The 20,597-nt window shown below is 32.5% G+C and overlaps 3 protein-coding genes across 5 annotated transcripts; 1 reads left to right on the top strand and 2 right to left on the bottom strand.

Annotated features, from left to right (window-relative positions):
* The first annotated feature begins 64 nt into the window (after window positions 1–64).
* Window positions 65–4,300, top strand: LOC117217014 (ethanolaminephosphotransferase 1-like). 2 transcript variants are annotated; one of them, XM_033464283.1, is made up of 10 exons: window positions 65–431; window positions 508–630; window positions 797–1,008; window positions 1,185–1,253; window positions 1,329–1,521; window positions 1,592–1,854; window positions 1,933–2,090; window positions 2,176–2,356; window positions 2,443–2,619; window positions 3,168–4,300. In XM_033464283.1, exons 3-10 carry the CDS (start codon window positions 937–939, stop codon window positions 3,228–3,230), a joined length of 1,176 nt encoding a protein of 391 aa, XP_033320174.1. In that variant the 5' UTR covers window positions 65–431; window positions 508–630; window positions 797–936; the 3' UTR covers window positions 3,231–4,300. The 2 variants fall into 2 exon arrangements, with proteins under 2 accessions (XP_033320174.1, XP_033320172.1); XM_033464281.1 differs by having other exon boundaries at window positions 65–630.
* Window positions 4,301–5,403: 1,103 nt separating this feature from the next.
* LOC117217015 (coiled-coil-helix-coiled-coil-helix domain-containing protein 7) lies at window positions 5,404–6,382 on the bottom strand. The gene is made up of 3 exons (XM_033464284.1): window positions 6,132–6,382; window positions 5,801–5,899; window positions 5,404–5,718 (listed from the first exon to the last, which is right to left on the bottom strand). Exons 1-3 carry the CDS (start codon window positions 6,219–6,221, stop codon window positions 5,611–5,613), a joined length of 297 nt encoding a protein of 98 aa, XP_033320175.1. The 5' UTR covers window positions 6,222–6,382; the 3' UTR covers window positions 5,404–5,610.
* Window positions 6,383–7,082: 700 nt separating this feature from the next.
* LOC117217011 (formin-binding protein 4-like) lies at window positions 7,083–13,392 on the bottom strand. Of its 2 annotated transcripts, none has more exons than XM_033464278.1 (15): window positions 13,123–13,392; window positions 12,914–13,030; window positions 12,544–12,695; window positions 12,360–12,471; window positions 12,100–12,282; window positions 11,855–12,020; window positions 11,004–11,779; window positions 10,589–10,938; window positions 10,327–10,460; window positions 8,545–8,690; window positions 8,240–8,467; window positions 7,844–8,163; window positions 7,451–7,771; window positions 7,277–7,370; window positions 7,083–7,177 (listed from the first exon to the last, which is right to left on the bottom strand). In XM_033464278.1, the coding sequence occupies exons 2-14, from the start codon at window positions 12,987–12,989 to the stop codon at window positions 7,281–7,283; spliced, it is 3,054 nt and encodes a 1,017-aa protein (XP_033320169.1). In that variant the 5' UTR covers window positions 12,990–13,030; window positions 13,123–13,392; the 3' UTR covers window positions 7,083–7,177; window positions 7,277–7,280. The 2 variants fall into 2 exon arrangements, with proteins under 2 accessions (XP_033320169.1, XP_033320168.1); XM_033464277.1 differs by having other exon boundaries at window positions 8,240–8,470.
* Between the last annotated feature and the right edge of the window lie 7,205 nt (window positions 13,393–20,597).

The following is a 20,597-nucleotide window of genomic DNA, read 5'->3' on the forward strand; positions in this document are numbered from 1 at the left end:
CATTTTCAGAAATGTTTTCACATAGACATTGACATAATTTATCATACATAATGAATATAATATAATGTAGAATATAGAAGATTTATAATACAGAAGAATTTCCATTTATTATATTTTCATGAAAACAACCAATATACATATTCAACCAATTTAAATATTGCTATTTGTGGACGAGATATACTAGATTAAATAGATTCACATGAATTGGCAAATTTTTTCATTATAATCAGGAATGGAGAATAATTGTAGTAATTATCCCATTACATAACCAGAGAGAAACGCGGTTATTTCATTTATATAACCTATTTTATGTGTCACGATTCAAATGTTACTCTATATATATGATTCAGTTATAATTTCAGTACGTACAATGTCGCATCTTATTTTGCTCAATAAACATTTAATTGGTAAACGCTAAAATAATTCAATTGGTATATTCAACTTTGACCTCTGCATATCTATTATCTTCAGCTTCTATTATTTAACGAGATATTATTATTCTTCAAGGACTCGCTTACGTTAGAGCTAATCTATGAATAGGTATCAATACGCAGTTTCATAGGCGGGATTTGCGTGTTGTTCCTCCTGTTCGATTTTAACTCGGCTGGACGGATTTTTTTTTTCGCGCACGTGAGTATCAGCCTTGACGAGTTTCTGCTTGCCGGAAAAGAGTTGCGTTTTAAGATAAGGTGTCGTCATTTACATAAGATAGTGTTACCATGAACTGACGCTTACCGGGCTTACCTTGCAAAAAGCACATGCTGCTTAGAAATTATTAATCTTTTTATGTGAACAGTTCTAACCTTCATGCATATTCATATTCCGGGGAATGTCGTTTGACGTTCCCATGAAGTAAAACAAGGTCAATTGATTTCGAATCGGGATTGAAGCACGTCTTTCTCCAGCACAGCGGTTAGACGAATTCTATACATCAACATGTATCACAAATTGAATCTCGAAGTCAAGTATCTTACTGAACAACATCTTACCGGCTTCGAGAACTATAAAGTAAGTCCTCTAGCTAAGTATTTTTCTTCATAATTTGTATTGAATAATATTGAATGCGTGGTAAAAATTTTCGTTTATTATTAGTTTATTACCTCGGAATTATAATATAGATTTAAGAAAAGACTATAGTTTCATACATATTTTATCGTAAATTTTTCATTCATCTACATTTTCAGTATAGTTCAGTGGATACAAGCCCTCTCAGTGTATATATTATGCATCCATTTTGGAATAAAGTAGTACAGGTACATCCTTTATATAAAATGTTTATTTATAATTACGTATTCAATTTCATATATCAATTTGGGACTTTTTTATAGTATTGTCCAAAGTGGGTTGCCCCAAACGTATTAACTTTCTCTGGATTTCTGTTTACTGTCTTTAACTTCACGTTGTTTGCATTTTACGATTATTATTTGTATGCATCAAGTGATGATAAGCCACAGTATCCTCCTATACCAAGATGGGTCTTTGCCTTGGGTGCATTCAATGTTTTTATGGCATATACTCTTGGTAAGTATAATCTTAACATCTCCTATGAATTTACAAATTCATTGTATTTAATGTAATGTTTATTTTGCAGATGGTATTGATGGAAAACAAGCACGACGTACGCAAACATCAGGTCCTTTAGGAGAGCTATTTGATCATGGACTAGATAGTTGGACAACAATGCTCATTAGTGTTTGTATGTTTTCTGTGTTTGGTAGGACAGACCATAGTGTATCTCCATTAAGAATGTATTTCATTCTATGGAACGTGTTTATTAGTTTCTACTTAACTCATTGGGAAAAGTATAACACAGGGGTACTGTTTCTTCCTTGGGGATATGATCTATCTATGGTAGTAAGTATTCATTCAAAGTATCTATTAAATTATTGATAAGTGATTCATGTAATTTATGGTTATCTCTAAAATTTTTAGGGTACTATTATTGTCTTTGTCATATCTAGTATAGGCGGACATAAAGCCTGGAAGATTGTGTTCCCTGGTGGTATACCAGTTGGTGTAATGTTTGAAGTATTACTTTATGTCACTGCAATTGTATCTAGTTTGCCTGTAGTTCTATGGAATATATATAAGTTAGTACAATACAATTAAAGTAATTTACATTTTTTAGTAACGTTTTCTCATATATATTAACAAAATATATTTTGCAATCTCTAGATCATATAGGGACAAGACTGGTAAAATGCGAACGTTCCTAGATGCTATAAGACCTCTACTGCCTCTAGCAGTACTCTTTTCGATTTCAACAATTTGGGTAGTTCATTCACCTAGTAATATCATAGACAAAGATCCTAGGATAATTTTCTTAGCAATTGGAACTATTTTTTCAAACATCTGTGTAAGATAATTAGTCAGAGAATTGAATTTAAACCGTTTGATTGATAAAAATTAATTTAATTAATTTATATTCTTTAAAATTTACAGTGTCGTTTAATTGTTTCACAAATGAGCAACACCAGATGTGAACTATTATCATGGATATTACTACCTGTAGCAGTTGCAGCCCTTTTCTCATTTATCTTGCCTAGTATAGATTTGGTATTCACATATATTCTTGCCATTATAGCTTTATTGGCACATATTCACTATGGAACATGTGTGGTAAGCTTTATATTATTATTTTCAATAAAATATTTTATAATACAGGGAGTTTTTGAAATCGTGGTACAACCGGAAGCTTGTAATTATAAATACATTTTGTTTATATGATATGGGATATGAGGTAGTATATACAAAATATACAATGTGGAATAAAAATGTGAGCTGTGGAATGGACTTGGGTTAATGAATATGAGATAATAAATATTAGATATTAGATATAGTATATACAGTTGTCGATAATGCAGAAAGTGAGAGAGAGAGATTGATAGCTTAATATGCAACTTTTGAAATATCAGATATGGAAGATTGAATAGAGTTGGTTGCGGAATATACGAGATAAGATGTGAGAATATAGGACATAGAAAATGAGATATGATTCCCCGAGCAAGATGTGCGATTAAGGTGCACGTATACTTAATGAACATACAAAAAAAAGATATTATTCTATATGTTCGACTTAGCTTTATACGAGGAATCCTTTCCAGTTGTACCATGTTTGCAGAAACATCCTATATAGACTATTATTAATAAATTATTTATTCCTTTAGGTGCGTCAGATGTGTCGTCATTTCCGTATTCACACGTTCCATATTAAAGATCGTGCAGACTGACTACTTGCCGACGATACATGTTAAAAATGAAGAAATACGAACAAACGGTCGGAAAGAGCTACGAATGATTGAGTACAGAGCAGACAAATGGAAGAAACTTCAGAATTACGATTGATAAGAAAAACAAAAGAATATTTCAAATATGAACATGCAAATATTGGACAGTAGATAATAGGAGTTTATTCGAGCATACAACCATCGCTGATCATATATCTAAAAATAGAGAGAGTACCTGTTAAGTAATGTTAATAATTCAGTTGCAAAGATGAAGCCATTTCCATTTCATGTTGCTGTGATATAATTAAAAAAGAACCTAGAAGCTTTCTTTATGTGTACATACTACCAAATAAGTTCACATACGTTCTCTCTACTTTGTCTTTTTGTGTTCTGTTCGTAACTCTGACTGTGCATAGAGCATTCATTTAAAGCACGCAAGGCTTTTAGCTGTTGCGCATCGAATTCTTCGTTTTTAACATGTATTGTCTGAAAAATGAGATTATGAATCTGGCTTGCTCAATTTTCCCACAAAACGAACATTTCTTTCCTTTAGAGAAATTAAAAAATTTGTGGAGAAATTTAAGAGTCAAATTTCGAGATTTTTTGAACTTTTAAAGGTCTCAACAGAAGCTTTTCTTTTGTTTCGAGTGATTGCCAAAAGGACGAAGTTTTCTTTTGCTTGAAAATTCTGAGCAAGTTAGCAGATGAACTTCGATATGGATAAGGGTGTAATGCTGGTGTAATAAGATAGAAGACATTATTTATTTTGCGTAAGTATGTATGTGTATGTTATATTATATTTAATCGGCTTCCTGAAACGAAGAATCTTTGCAAATAATGTAGAAAATGTCGTGTACCGACGTAAATAACGATAAGTCATAACGATAAGTGACATTGAGTCACAAATTTTGACTTAGATTAAATCAAGTCAATCGAATTGATTAAAGAACTTAGTGAGTAACTGAAGAAAGGATACGCGATATTTCATTTTCTTCTTTCTTTATAAAATATTCCAAATGACGTTTTAGTCCATACTCATTGCGGATTTTTATGCATTTATGGGAAATTTGAAGCTGCAAAAATATATAGAATTTGCATAAAGCACAAAAGTGCATAAAATATATTACTAGTTACAATATTCAATAGGTAAAGTAAGCCTGCTTAGGTTTCACTTTTTTATTTGTGTTTATAAAAATATGAATTTGCCTAAAAATTCGGAGTCTAAAAAAATTTAATAAGTTTTCAACGTGGGAAAAAATATATGAAATCACAGTCAGAAGTTAGAAATCATGCAACAATTACCTGATCATTTTTTGTTATTAATACCAATCAATTATTATAATTTTTGTCTACAAGATATGTAGTTGGTGACAATAGCAGATGGTGTAAAATATATAAATAGTAAATATATTAATTAATTTGTAAACTGAAATGAATAATTTGGCTTGTAAGTTAGGAAACAGTATATGCAACTATTAAGTGTTAAATAATTCCCACGTTGTACGAATAAAACGAACAAATAAGTCAATGTAACACTAACCAATTTGTTGAAATGTGTATTATTATCATGGGTTTCCATTGATTTTATGCATTGAAATTCCATTATAATGTTTTAAGCGAAAATTTTTCTATTCCTGCATTTAATATTGTTACTAGTCTAATTTATCTTATCGATATACATAATTTTAAGAAATTTAACGCATTGCATTTTGTAAAAGAAAAGAATTAATTCAAGCATTCGTTCGAAATTGTAAGTAGAGTGGAGAATGTTAATAGGTGTAACGAGTTTTTTGTAAACTTTAGTATATGTACATACATAGTCACAAAAGAACTTACCGAACGTGTAGGAACTCAAAATGCTAAATTTTTTAACTACCTAGGTGTTTATAGACATACTTGTACAAATAGTAATTAACGAAAGCTATATAACCCGTTCTAATTAAAACACCGTTTATGTAACTTTACTTTTTAGATATTTAGTTCTTCTTTTTTATGTAAGGTATTAATTATCTGTATCGTTTATCACTCATCGAATATAATAATATATGTATTAATTTCTCGAACGTTTGTTTTTGCCAAAGATGTTAAAAACAGGAATTTTACATAAATATTTCGCTTACTGCGAGCAGTTATATACACATTTTATCTATATATTTTTAATGCATTAATAATACAATTAAAAGCACAAAAGACTGTTTTGCATTTACTTTATTTTTACATATAATCCATGTAATTATAGAAATGAACAAAGAGTTATCTATTTTAGGAATACATCTCTTATATATTTCAGGATTATGATAAAAATGATTTTGTAGATATAAATAACGTTTATAAAGTAGCTATAAAATTATATACAAAACCTATCATCCATAAAAAAACTGTACTATTTTTTGCGAGATTGTAAGTACTCTTCTTTTATTTTTTCTCTTTCTTCAGGCAAAGGGAGGAACGGTTTTATACCTCGAATCTTCCTATTGATCATTACCGCTCTCTAAAACATTCATAAAATATTTGAAGCACACTGTATTCAGAACTGACATTAATGTACTTAGTGAATATATATGTACGATTACCCAAAATTTCTTACAGAGCTTGTAATTTTCAAATTGCATTATACAATTATTAGCTTCGTATTTATTGTCTTCTAGGCATTTCCCACTGATGTTATATTCCTGAAAAATAATAAACAAGATAAACATGCTTTTTATACCTTTGAGGTTAAGTAACAGACTTTCCATCAACTTTTAAAATAATAGATCAACAGCTACAATTTATCTATTCTTCCATTCTTCTCTAAATTAGTTTCTAACTTTTTAAATTGTAAGTTTCGTTTCTTTAAATATCTTAATTGAATAAAAAGGTTCAAATTATATAACCTCAAAGAACTAAATCCCATACACGTACTTGTAAACAAGGATTAATTAGATGCTGATCTTGAGTGAGTTTCTCTTTTAATGTCGATATATGTTTATTATTTATATTTGAAGTACTCATTTTATTTTCCAGATATTCAAAGTTTATCACTTAACATTGATAGTCGTGGCTTTCTCCAACTGTAATCGAGTTTAACAAGTTTTATTTATAAAATGATAAGTCTTTAAAATATCAAAGTTAATTAAAATATACAGTAGAAATTTAAATTAAAATTTGAAATAATAAATGTAAGTTTAAATAAGTACCAATTATAATTGTCTGCTTTTATATATGCATATATATATTTTTGATAATCATATATGTATGTACATATTGTTACAAAATGAATCTGTAATACATATAATCTTATAAATTTTCTACAATGATTATGGATTCTGTGTAATTTCAGTTTTAAAATTTATGTTACTATTATGAAAGTACCTAAATATGATTATAACATTATCTCCTCAATTTGCATTCAAACAAAGTTACATAACCTTAAACAAACAAGTAGAAGCCTCTTTTTGTTGTTTTGAAAAGTAGGTAATTAACTCTAGACCTGTGATAAGAGGTAGCTATTTGTTTTTGAGAACGTAGTACTGAAATATTTGGTTTTTAAATTGTATAGGATGGGAGAACACTTTTCTTCCATGATATTTGAGGATAAATAAATCCTAAATACTTCAAAGCATAGTATATATAAACCTATACGCGAAGACAGTGGAATTGAATGTTATTAAATTACAATACTTTTTTTATTTCAAATGCTTATAAATCGCGATAATATTCTTCTCTCACAGTTGATGAGCATTAAAAGAGATCAGCCTATACTTTGTATATACACAATGATAACTCCTCAAAATTTACAACATCCTTTTTTCAGAACCTACCAATTCTTATAGTAAGTTCGTCAAATTTTAAAAATAGAAAAGGGAGCGCAGAGAATAATAAAGTTAATTGCAGGTACGGGGTCACTATACTGGCGAGAGTACAGTGTGCTATTTGTGTCGAGTGATCTAAATATCGGCAAGTTGCAGCTGGAAATAATATTTAAAGTTTTACATATAATAAATATTCAAAAATATTACAAATTTTACATATAAAATATTTAACATTCAAATATTAGATTAACTAACCAATTTACGTATTTTCGAAATTCTGTTGCACCTTTTGCCATTTTGCAACCATACTAGAGACTTCTTTATGCTTTTTACTAATACCAATCCTTGTCTGAAATCATAACACAATGTAATTTCTTTGTAATCTATATATATCAAATTAATTTTACTTCTTTTATTAAAATATTTTACCCTTTTCCTTTTCTTTTCTTTCACAGTAGTTTCAACAGGGATAGGTTCTTGGTCTGTCTCTAATTTGGCTTCCTCTGTTGGTAAGGACGACGGTTCCACAGTCGTAGTATCTTGTCTCTGAGGAACTTTCTCTATTCCGATATTCTCTATTCGCGCAATGTCATTGTAAAATGAATCTAGTGCAGACACTAAAGATTCTTTCGCTGTTTTAACTGGTGGCTTCTCAATGACCTTATGATTCGTATATATCGGAGTGTAGTCAGGTATTAGCTGAATCGCAGGCTGCACATTGTGCTTATGCGGAAGTACTAAGGCCGCTGGCTATTTGACAATAAATATAACAAGATTAATTACAGAAGTAACCTGATTGTATTAGTATATTTAATAACATACAGCGTGTAAGTGTTGATGATATGCTGGATATTGAAGATAATGTTCTTGTACTATGGTCGCTGGATGACTTAGAATAGGAACTGTCGGATCTCTCGCAGCTGCATCGTAGAGCGCAGCACCTTGTGATTGCACAGCGCCATAAATAATTCTTTTCAGGGCAGTTGCAGGTATCTCATAAGGTGCTTCTGTTAAATCAACACCTGGTGGCAGGGGTTCTGCGTTAGTTACGTTTGCAAGATTGGCAGGCTGAGGCGACAGTAAGGTAGAGGATGGGGCAACAGAATTTTCTAATTGTGTTATTTCCGCGACTGCTGCTCCCTCTGCAGAAAGAAATATATCAGTTTATATTTAAAATACCTAAGTGTGTAAAGAAAAATTGATTTAATAAGGATGCACCTTCACCTAGTCGTGGTCTCTTATTATCCAATTTGTCGTTGCACTTATCTTGTTTCCTTTTGTCCCTCTTCAAATCCTCCGCATATATTCTTGGGGGTGGAGGTGGGCTCGGATTTGAAATTTGTGGTGGAGGCGGAGCTTCTATGTCGCTGTTCCTTGGCATCGTCATGTCCTCTGTTGTCTCTCCACCTTCTGATTTCTTTGACTTTGATCTTAGTCCTTCTTCTTCTGCTATCAAAGAGAAGCATACATTATTCACTAAATAAATTAAGGGTCTAACTTTATATTATAAAACTTCACCATACCAGGTATAATAATATCTTCTTGCTCAGCTGGAGGAGGCGTGGAACAAATTTCCATCTCTTCAGCTCCACCGGCGATGCCAGTATCCGGATAAGTCCATTGTGTAATTCCAGTGGCAGTGTTCTGGTAATAATATCGCTTATGCGACCTGGAAAAAAGCCCACAAAGGGATGTAGCACAGTGACGAATAAAAGTGACTTACTTGCATGGTTTTTTTCTTTACATTGATAAACATTGGAAAGACGTTACTCCATGAAAAGAACGTCCTCCTGAGTTCTGAAGCAACTTATTAGCTAGAAAACAAAAAGTTAATACTCCTACCTGCAGCTCGGTGTGCCATTAAGTCAGCGAGGCCCTTTTATTATAAAAGGATTAAGTGTTACTTAGCAGTTACATAGAAGGCGATGTCTTCCGCAAACTCGAACATTGAGAATTACGTCGACAATATCTGCGTTACGCTAGCGAAATATTAAGCGGATTGATTATGCGTGTAACTAAGGGCGCAAAGGCCTGAGGATGACTTTCAAAGATATACAACGACGTGCACTCGTTGAGGAACCAAGGGAAGCGCCTTTTAATTGTTACATTTCAACAAATTGTTTAAACATGTAGAAGATACAACTTTTCATGAAATGTATTTTTTTTTTAACAAATGACGTATATACGTGACATTAAAAACATATACATAAAATGTAGTGTAGAGAAACAAAAATTTCGTACGATATATATGTAATGATCGTCTACAAGTATTGTTACTTTGATGCTTTGACTAACAACTTTGTGTACAACTTGTTTCAATGACTTGATAAATCTTTTCAATGATGCCTAGCTTCTTTAGGTTCCTAGTTCCTTCATATGACTTCGTCCAAGAAGAACTTGAGTTAATTTGGTATAAGCTTCTTTTGATATTTAATGGTTTCTTCCAGCAACGACCATCCCCTTTTATCACTTATCCCTTCAGGTTACTAAGTCTGTTTAACACTCACATGATTTAAGATCTCTTTCAAATACTTCTCAGGTTTCATGACTGCATCTCTAATGGATGGTTTTATCCATTTGGTACAGTCTCTGTCTCTGCACTTTGTTGAGGTGAGCTTTTGACTCTAGTTATTTCAGAAGTTTAGTTCTTGAAGTGTTCAAATATACTGGATAATATAATCTTCATGCTTTAAGTCACTAAACAATGCTCCTAATGTTTGTTAATTATCCCACATATACTCTTCGTTCATAATTTTAGATAATGCACATTTGGTCTTTGAGGCTCCACTCTGAACACAAACCTATCTTTTTATTACTTAGTTACTTTATAAGATAACCCGGTACTGTTTGCACATTCATGTATAATTTTCAATAAATTTAATTAATAAAAATATTGTCCTTTAAGGGACGTAAGTAGAATTAATGATCCTAAAAACTTTAAAGAATTTCGTAATGTTTTATTCTGAAATTGATAAAATCAAATTGATTAAGTTTCTTAATAAGGATACGACAATTGTTCGTTCATTTCTTTTACTATGAATCATGAGAAGAATTAAAAAAAAATTTGAAAAAATACTTCATGTTTTAAATTCAAGATACCATCTTGTGAAGAAAATTAATTTAAAACAAAAAGATTGAAATTATCACTCGTTATCGTTACTAAGTGTCTTGCTAATGATATGTGCAAAGATTACATGACTTGAAGATTTTTAGAATAATGACGTGTATAACATACACGATATTTTGTATGGTACGATTTATGTTTATTTATATGAAATACACAAATTTTAGATGGTATACTATACCTATCCCACTGACATAGCCATCCAGGTGGTGCTGCATCTTGTTCCAAGCGTTCCAATTCGTGACTGGTGTCACTCAACCATCTACGTAAGTAATTCTTTTCTAAACAACCTGCTTCCCATGCAACAAACAATGTCTGCAACATAATATTCAATATATCGTTCATTATACATGTAGATCTCATACATATAATATTATATTTTATTTGATATAACATTATATTGGTTGATCTCTTATAACTATGTAAAAAGGAATTTTATTTACTTGTAGCTGAATAGACATCAATTGAACTGGCGATACACCTGGTTTTCCTTCTGATAAAAACTTTAATTTCTCAAGTATGATCTGGGATAGTAGATTAACCTCCCCTTCATCTTCTTTGGATTCACCATTCGTTTCTGATGTACTTGTTTCTCCTTCAGTACTATTTGACTCATCTTTGCAAGTTGAAACATTCTCTTCCACGTTCTCGTTCGCAGTGTTTGGTTCTTCTTGCTGATCAACCTGAGGTTCAATAAGATGCTCGTCGCAAGAGTTTATTTCCTCGCGTTGGGTCTCCACTTCCAGTTTACTTGTTTCATTATCATTATTTGTTTTTATCTTTGTAGATGGAACTAAAAAAATAAGTGAATTTTAATTTAATTCAGGTTATAATTATTGATTTGTAAAATATTCTTACCATCAAATGCAATACGTTTTTTCCTTTGAAAAAATTTATTCCGACCATGTACGTTATCGACGAATTTGTTTCCTTTTTGCGTATCCTCCTCTGTTTTAGTATTTGAATCATCTCTGCATTCTAACCTTTCTAGAATGTCTTCATTATCTTCTTGTACGTTTTTCCTTTCGCCATTAATTTCTTCATTGTCATTACTCTCTGCTATTTGATCACCATCAATTTTACCTAATAACATACTGTCTATGGTTTCTTTGGGTTGAGGAATTGGAAATAGAGCTTTTCTCTCCTGTTTATCTTCAGATTCTTCTTCAACATCTGAATCTTCATCGTAACCAGGCACTAAAGAAATGCGGAAGTCTACATCGGAATCAACACTGTGTTTATTACTGCTTTTCTTTATTACAGATTCTTTCATTAATCGACTATCATTATTAATTTTATCCGTATAATCTATCTTTTGAACAGCATCTTGTTTAATTTGGTTTATTAAGTACTTAACCTCTGCATCATCGGATGGTTTTGAGTCCACGGATTCTACCATTGATTCTTCTACAGTACCTTTGTTTTCGTACATCTGATTTGTATTCTGAGAAATTGTCAGTAACTGTGGTTGGATTATAGGGGTTGATGCAGAAAGTTTTTCAGGGCATCTCAATTTTGGTGTTGTACTTGTGTTTTTCACCGATGATTCTTTCATGTCGTACTTTGATCGATTCTCATCCACTGTATCTGAATCACTTTCATCACTCCCATAGGATGTGATCATTTCTATTTTCCTAAATCATTAAATTATTCTTTCTAAGAAACCTATTAAAGTGAGATTTAAAATTACTAATGCCTTAGCGTTATACCCATCATCAGAATCGTTATCCATGGTATCAGATGTGTTAGCAGTGTCTGGATCAGTTTGAGATTCTGGCTTCTGCAAAGTCTCATTGCAAATATATCTATTACGATTTCGAGCCACCACTTCCCGCGGAATCATACCTTCTGGTATATTTTCATGGGATTGTTGATCTAAAAAGATTTCACGCTATTGATTAGAGAATCCATATCTGTTAAAGAACAAAATAAAAATTCAACAAAATACAATTACATGTAACTGATGAGAAATCAACCCAATGAGACTCTTGCATTGAAAGTGGTTTTATAACAGAGCTTGTTTTAATGTTGTTTTTTAAGTACCGTAATTCATCTGGCATTTCCCAGGTTACTTCGTTAGTCTCAATGTGCCAATAGTAAGGATAACCTGAAGATTCATCTAAGCATTCTCTCCACACTAAAATGGTTTTCATTATTAATCTACAAAGTATTGCAAAGACATTCTCTAAATTCTAAGATATGATAGTATCTTACTGAGTGCTTGTTGATTTGTATAATGTGCTAAGCGTGTGTTAGAATTTGTTGTTAAGGCAGCATTGCTAGATTCATTTGAGACTGGTTGTTTGGGTGCAATCAGTTGGATTTCCTACAAAATTTCAAAGATCTTACATTTTTTAATGTTTTGTAAAAAATTATGATCATGAGAAGCCTTACTTACTTTAAAAAAATTATTAACTTGATCATCTAATTTGCAATCTTTCTTTGAGTCTTCAGTATCACTATCTGAATTATAGTGACAAAGTAAATTTGCCAGAGGATTTGTAGGTATGTTTTGTCCAGGGTAATCACTATTTATATGTTTGTGTTTGTCTAAAAAAGGTAATGATGAGACATATTACATAAAATTTAAATCTATGTACGAGTTTTTATTAACAATTTCTTTTTATTAATAAAATTGAATGTATAATTACAGAATGCTACTGTATATATATAAAATTCTCTAATGCCATGCACTTCTGTAACAGTTTAACATCTAAAAATAGATATAATGCAATAATAAAAATTTGTTAATTAATATATGTGTTTACTTTGTAAATGTTCTCCATGAAAACCGGATTGCGATTGATTAAGTTCTAAAACAGGCCTTCTTTGACGTCGCTTCATAATAAAATATAAATTATATCTGTTACAGATAATAAAAATATCTGCAAATATGAAAATTAATGTGAGTAGAATGATGAGATCATATCTAGTTATTCAATCAAGTGACGCAAATCTGTACGCTATTTTTACGTACATTTAAAACGAGAATGTATTTTCTCATAAACAATACAGAAAGGTCATTCATAACCTCAAAGTATATGCTTATTTGCTTAAACAATTGCAAAGTATGAAAAAGAGCATAGACTGAACACTTCGACTGATAATTACGAAGTGTATAAAAATACAATACTGTACACTTCACACATATCTTAAAAACTTCTAAAGACCTTAGACATTGCAAAAGAGAGGTTATGTTAAACTACAACGAAAAGTCATACTCCCATCTTCAAGAGTCATCGATCACTAAATCATTCATTATTAGTTGTACAAACCACAGAATAATTTGGTTATTTAAAGCGCCATCCAGTGATACATTTTCTAACTTATATCTTATAAACCGTGGCGGGAAATGTAAAATTACCCGTCGTTTCTATATGGAATACCTTTTTATTCAAAGTAATATTACTAGAAAATATAAATTCTCGTATTTATATAAATATTCAACTATATTCTGTTAACAATTCATTCTATAAATATAAAACTCTAAATGGAAGAATGAAAAAGGAATGAAATCCTCGAGTTTAAGGGATTCGATCACGAATGTAATTACTTATAACATATTTATTTATAATGTTTTAGTAATATATTCCTTACTGTAGACATATATTTATATCATATGGCAGCATAGTAATATGACATTGTATAATATAAGTGAGGTGACTGACAAAACGATTCATATTTTTAATTCTCTTTGTTCTCTGGTCAAAGACCACAATCATATCTTTTTCCCATTCGTATTCAATCACTCTTACATTTCACGCACGCATACGCTCATTAATGTTCCAGCCTCGTGGTACGCGCGTCTAGGATATTCCTTTTTCCCTCAGATAATTCGCATCCATTGTACTTTCTTGATCGCCAATCGATCGATGCTGGAACTCAAAATGGCGTGTTTTGACTCGCAACAAATCGTATCTCATGATATTTTAATCCCCATTTACGTGTTATATTCGCCGTCGTTTTCAGTTTTTATTGATAGGTATATCAGGCTAATGGGCGCGTCGCAGTGCGCGCGCGTGCACCGACCTCAAGTGCGAACCGGCACGATTAGTCGATAACTGACGATCGCAACCAAGGTTACCTACATATATATATATATATATATATATATATATATATATATATATATATATATATATACATATATATATGTGTGTATATTATATGGAGCTCGTCTACTATGATTTGTAACATTATTTCATACTTACTCGGCTAGTTAAAATATCAATGTACATTATAATATACTCTAATAACGATAATGCAACATCGTTAATTTATTATGCTTTGCAACTTAGAAAAATAGTCCTAGCTAAGCGTGGCCGCGTCCCGTGGAACCTCACGATTATCATTTTGTTACTGGAAATACAAAAACTTAAAATCTGCGCTTCGGAAGATCGATATCGATCTTCCTAGGGAATTTATTCTTTCAGATTACCAGATCTGATCGAAGCACCTGGTGGTCGTACCAAGTTATGCATAATATCTCTAGATAGCAGTAGATGAAACTGAATTCCATGTTATTCCACAAGAGAACAATTCCTTGAAGCAACTAAAAATTAAAGAGAAGATATTACATAATATTTAATTAAAATTCAAATTTGATTTTGGAATAATTTTGTGGATTTTGGAATAGAGTGATTAAAATTAATTCTAATATGGATAAATGGAATCATGCCTGAGGAAAATACCCTACAAGATCACCTAATTGACTAAATTCTTTACGTCTTCATAATCTCAGGAGCAAGAATTTCTCCTAAATTGCAAAAGAACTGTCTATACCTTCTATTATACATTATACCAATCTCTGGAATTATTTTCCCCAGGATTTATGTTGCATATCCCAAAATCCCCTAGTAAATTAAAAATAGTAACATTGTTAACGTGAACAGAACGATATCGGGTAATTACAGATATTTAAGAAGGTCACCGGATGATTGTTTGTTAATAAGTCAATTATTTATTGTTACCTTTCAGCAATGAAACGAACGTTTAGCAGGAGCACGCGATGCGGTCACGGCACAATAAAATCTATTAAAAACGATCAACGGAACAACGGTAGTACTACCTCTTTGAAATTCTCACGCTCTACAATATGTCCTACTGTTGATTTATAATTCGATCGATGATCGCGCACACCATCGATCCTCCATCTTGAATTAATGTGGACTTAACACTGACTAAATTATCACCGGAATCGGTGACGTTAGAACCCTATTCTTTATCATTTTTTTTTGCTTTTCTTTTCATTTACTTGCGCGAGATTTATCGATTCGCTATCAAGCGTCACTTTTTGGCCGGCAGGCTGTCAACCTATGATCGATAACGGAAGTAGTGATCACGATAGAAAATACCGTATACCTAACATTCCCTATATCTAGAATTCCATTTCTAATAACTATTTATATTATTGAGAATAATGAAATTACACGTTTTTTTGTAATTTGAAGTATTTCGTTTGGTTCGAAATTAGTAAAATTATTATTACTTCTTTTTAATGATATTATCGATTAGGTTGGCAGTCTACTTGCCGTGAAATGAAACAAAAATAAAGTGTGGCGTCCAGCTTAACCGATTCTTGGCTAATTAATAACTAATCGACCCTTCTCACTCGAACCACTTTTTACCTCTGTCGTTAATATGTTCATGTTCATTATTCATACATAGTATTTAATAACTCGGGGAATTCCCCATACGATTCCATTTTTCTCTAGATGACTCCGTAGTAACTCCGAGTGTGAAGGGCTTTTTTTACCTCGAATGGGCTCTACTATTGATAATCATTTGAATCATTAATAAACATCGATCGTCATCAAGATCGATAACGTCGCGACGCAATAAATCTTTCACAAACAATGGAAAACAGGTTACCATGGCCAAACACGCTGGGTGAAAACGTGCCTTAAAGTATACGTATTATTATTATTATTAATTATTATTAGCAATTCGAACGCACACATCGTTATTTATTTTTTCTTTAATATTATCGTTATCGATATTACTATTAATATTATTGTTATCATTATCTTTATCATTACAATTATTATTTATTTAGAACGACATAAAAAAGTCAGTCCTCGAAAGCAGAAGTTCCATTTCACCCGTTGTGCCTGGCTCACTAACGCGCAAATCTTACGATCACGTGTGAACACACTGAACATAACATAAATCGAAAAAACAGAGTTTTTACCCATTCCATAATGATTTTTTCATCTTATTCCTAGATTTCTTTTCTTATCGCGAGAATGTTCGTTACGATGCGGACCTCAAAGCGACTTGGACAAACGAATACGCGTGACACGCAAAAACAGCGAAGAATACGAATATTTTATAATCTCTAGCTACAAAGAATTCCCATAATTGATCTAAATTCTGTTATATTGCAGGAAATTCTATTTCGTTTTGGTGTTGAAGTTGCTGTACTTGTATCCGCGTACTGTGCTTCTACATCTTCTTGGAGTGCGTCCGGCTTGACCAACGTTTAAAAAACAAAAATTATTATAGGTACCTAGTAACATTTTTGATCTAAGGAAAATTTACTTAGATATTCTACCAACTTATGATGAATCTTCTGTTGAAAACTGTAAGATCTAAAATTTCAAGGGAGATCTTTGATGATTAGAAAAATATCCCTAGATGAAGACAAAATTTCTAGAAAGCCGGACGCATTTACAATTGACACTGTCACACACAAGATACGCATTTTCATTTACTTTCCCACTCGACACTATCTTTTGTGTTCACACTCTCATCGGTGCTTCTCTTTCTTTTCATAGTTGATTTTTCTCTGGTTCGCATGAGCGGTCAATGGGCGTCTCTAGTAAAAGCGCGCCGCGACGCGCACTTACAAATTGTAATTAATTATACTGACACGCTACTATATATTCTTCAATATAATATATATATATATCTACTTGCTTGGTATAGCGATCAACGATAGTTGTTTTTTCTTCTCCTTCATTTTTATATGTATAATTTATATATATATATATTTTTCTTTCTTGTCTTATGTATATATATATATATATATATAATCTCCCTCCCTCCCTCGTTCCCACCCTCCCTTTTGCTCATTCATTCATACTTTTAGCCACACATTCGTCTTCTGGATCGTTCAGCAGCTTCGATCGGAGGATCGATCGATCCTCGAAATTCGAGTCAAATTTATTTCATGATACGCTTCTAAGTTGGGACTTTTAACTTTTTTTTGTTGTTGCGCAAATACTGATATACCACTCATCCATCATTTGTTCGTATCACTGTCCTATCTGCTCTCTTTCCCTTCTTTCGTAGTGTCTCTACGTTTTCCCTTTCCTCCTTCTAAAATTAGTATTTTATAGCTTCTAGTTTCTCGTTACCTATTCTACATTCACATAAACTTTCACTCGCCTTCTTCCAAACTCACTGTTCTCTCCCCTTGTTTATTATTTCGCTCTGTCATTCATCTTCTGATTCTTCTACACACACAACACTCGATGCACTCAATTTTGTAAATATATTTATACACTTAGAATTTTCAATTCTCTTGACGATTTAATCGTCTGGCTTCTTTGTATCGTCTTTCTGCTCTTGTTTCATTCATCCACACCCAGACACGTATGCTTGCCTCTCACTCTTGTTCATACGTTCCTATAACTGTTTACCAATCATTCCCCATAGATGTTAAAATTATTGAGGAAATTGATTGCACAGTGGGCTATACATTCAACAAGAATTTAAACACTGTAAACGAAAAAGCTCTTTCAAATTTATCTTTAACTTCATTGACAAGTTAGTCGTTCGTTAAATTAAATTGTGTGTATGCTTGGAGTCTCATCGATATCAGGCTAAAGTGTTCAACATTAAACTTCTTCTATGTGTAACAGTAACCAATGTGCAACAGACTTCCTCAATCAAGGTGTATGATACAACAAGTGAATTGCAATTATTCATCCACGCTATTTCTATTAACAGAGAGTTTCACAGGCTCCTCTCTAAATAATCGTAAGCTTTTTATTCTTTCACTTTTTCTCCCTTCACATGACAGTGATTGACAGCGATATTGTGTGTGGAGATCCGATGATCTAAGCACTGATTATATGTACATGTTTACGTAGAGATTCCTATGAAATATTAATCTATATAAATCATAATAAAGATGATACAAAATCGTCAATTAACATGGAATGAATAAAAAAACTATTTGTTGAAATACAAATTTATCTTAGTGTTTCATCCCTTCCACACGTGTGATTTAGTTATCTGCGCATACTTTAATAATTAATACTCAACTTTTATTTTATTATTCCTATTCTTTTTTTTTAATTTTTTTTTTATTTTTTGGTTTTATCAGTATTTCTCCCCTTATGAAGTTCTCGGGCTCGATAATTATCGTTCTAAGTATTCATCAGTCACGATTATTGTCAAACAATCTGAAAGCAATAGGAGTTGTTTCCGTAAACGATATCAGAAGAAAAAAAACCCTCATGTGAAAGGGTTGACAATTGTCGGTCATTCGGGTCATAAAAATTTCTTTGTATAAAAATGTTTCTGGTTCTGGCGGGAATTACGAAAAAGGAGAAAAGAATCCGACCTTTGTAATACTGTAAGATAGTAGCTATCGAATAAGGACAGTATGAGATCGATGTAGATCAGTCTGATTATGAAAATAATTTGTCGACGAACCTTATAGATGAGGATGTGCATGTCATACGTCTTGATTTATGAAAATACGAGGTCAGAAGATGGATATGTTGGAAAACTGAATGATTCGATGAGCTGCATCAGATCCTTTTCCTTTATTATTGTCGAGAGCTCTAATTACAACGTAAGGTTATTATAAAGTAATAATCAACATTTAAAAAAGGATCTAAGATCATAAATTGAACATCAGAATGAATTAATTCAATTTAATAGATGTATTATTAACATTATATTATTGATAAATGAATTTTCGAGACAAAGTTTCTATATTAAGGGATAGAACTCACGATAATTAAGGAAAAGGGAAAAATTTCAGGGTGCACGTTAGAAAGTGCCATTTAGTTATATTTTTGGGGGGCTAGGTCGAAGCTGCGACTAATCCTAAAAAGCGTGTTTCTCGTTTATCTCGAAACGCGGCTCGTTTCCCTATCAATTACTAGAGGCCCTCTTATTTCTTCTTTTCTTTTGTTTCGAGTTCCTAATTGCATATTTCTCTTTCTCTTTCTTTCCTTTCTCACTCTCACGCTCACTTTCATTCTTTTTATTTAAGTACTCCACTGAACCTTAAGAATTTTCTTCGTAGGCCCATCTTTCTACCACAGAAACAAAAGGATCTCTTCTTCTCTATGATATGTAGGACGATGAAAGCTTTAGGGTAAAACCTACGACCTAATTATGCCCCTGCTCGATGAAGGATGGAAACGATCAAGCGCAGAACCTTGATCGGCGGATCCCTTTAAATCACTTTCAAGATTTTGTGGGCCCAATTCTGACTAATTTCTCTATCTTTCAAAACACCTAACCTAAAACGTTACAACCGAATGTTATTTATTATTTCCTAGGTTACGTGACAAGAAGTAGAAGGATGAAATCTTACATTGGGAGAGTCTTAATTGTCTCCGAGTCCATCGATCAGACAAGAAATCACTTTCCACCAGGAAGAAATGAAAAGAAGAAAGCGATCAAGACCGACCACGGCAAGTTCCTTGCTAGAAACTAGTTTCTAATATTCAAAGGAGGGCCCACATCTCGTTGCCATCATTCTGAATCCGTCTCTATCCATTTTTTCCTCTGCACCAGATAGAATGAATTCTGGCTTTGAGATATGTGTTCGCAGCTATTCCTTGGAGATAAGTGTCTTTCTACGTACAATTCACATAATTACACAAGAAGCTATACTCTTCTGAAGATAACTGCATTATGCACGGTCGTATCCAGTTCTGGGACCCTCACGCCTCTCAACGGCCTCCAAAACTGTACATCATGGATCAGAGAGAATATAACCTGGCCCCAGGACAGCCAGCTTCGACCCTGGTACGCGTGTATTCTGTGTATGTATTCTGTGTATATATATATATATATAATACTCTTCTCTTCTATTTTATCTGAATAGAATTGTGTCGCGCGCATCCGTGACCAAAGACCAAGTCCAAACACGTGACGAACGAGACTCTACTTATTTACAGGCTTCACCGATCTCTCCTAACTTCATCAACTTCTGCATCATCGTCATCGTCAACTTCTTCATGAATTGAGAAGAGAACGCTTCGTACATCGAATCCCCCGAGATGTGGGGCTCAGAAAACGACAGAAGAACCAAGTATTCTTCAAGAATATGCAATTATTCTTCCTAGTCATCTCCTTCTTTTTGTCTTTCTTCTCTGTACATAATTAACTCGTTGCTTGGTCTACTGACTCAAAGTATACATATATCTGTCTCACCGTTTCCTGTATAGACAACTCGACTACTTGCCAACTACTTACTATCCT

This window comes from Bombus bifarius, unplaced genomic scaffold (genome assembly GCF_011952205.1).
Source record: "Bombus bifarius isolate JDL3187 unplaced genomic scaffold, Bbif_JDL3187 scf7180000007974, whole genome shotgun sequence".
NCBI classification, from domain to species: domain Eukaryota; kingdom Metazoa; phylum Arthropoda; class Insecta; order Hymenoptera; family Apidae; genus Bombus; species Bombus bifarius.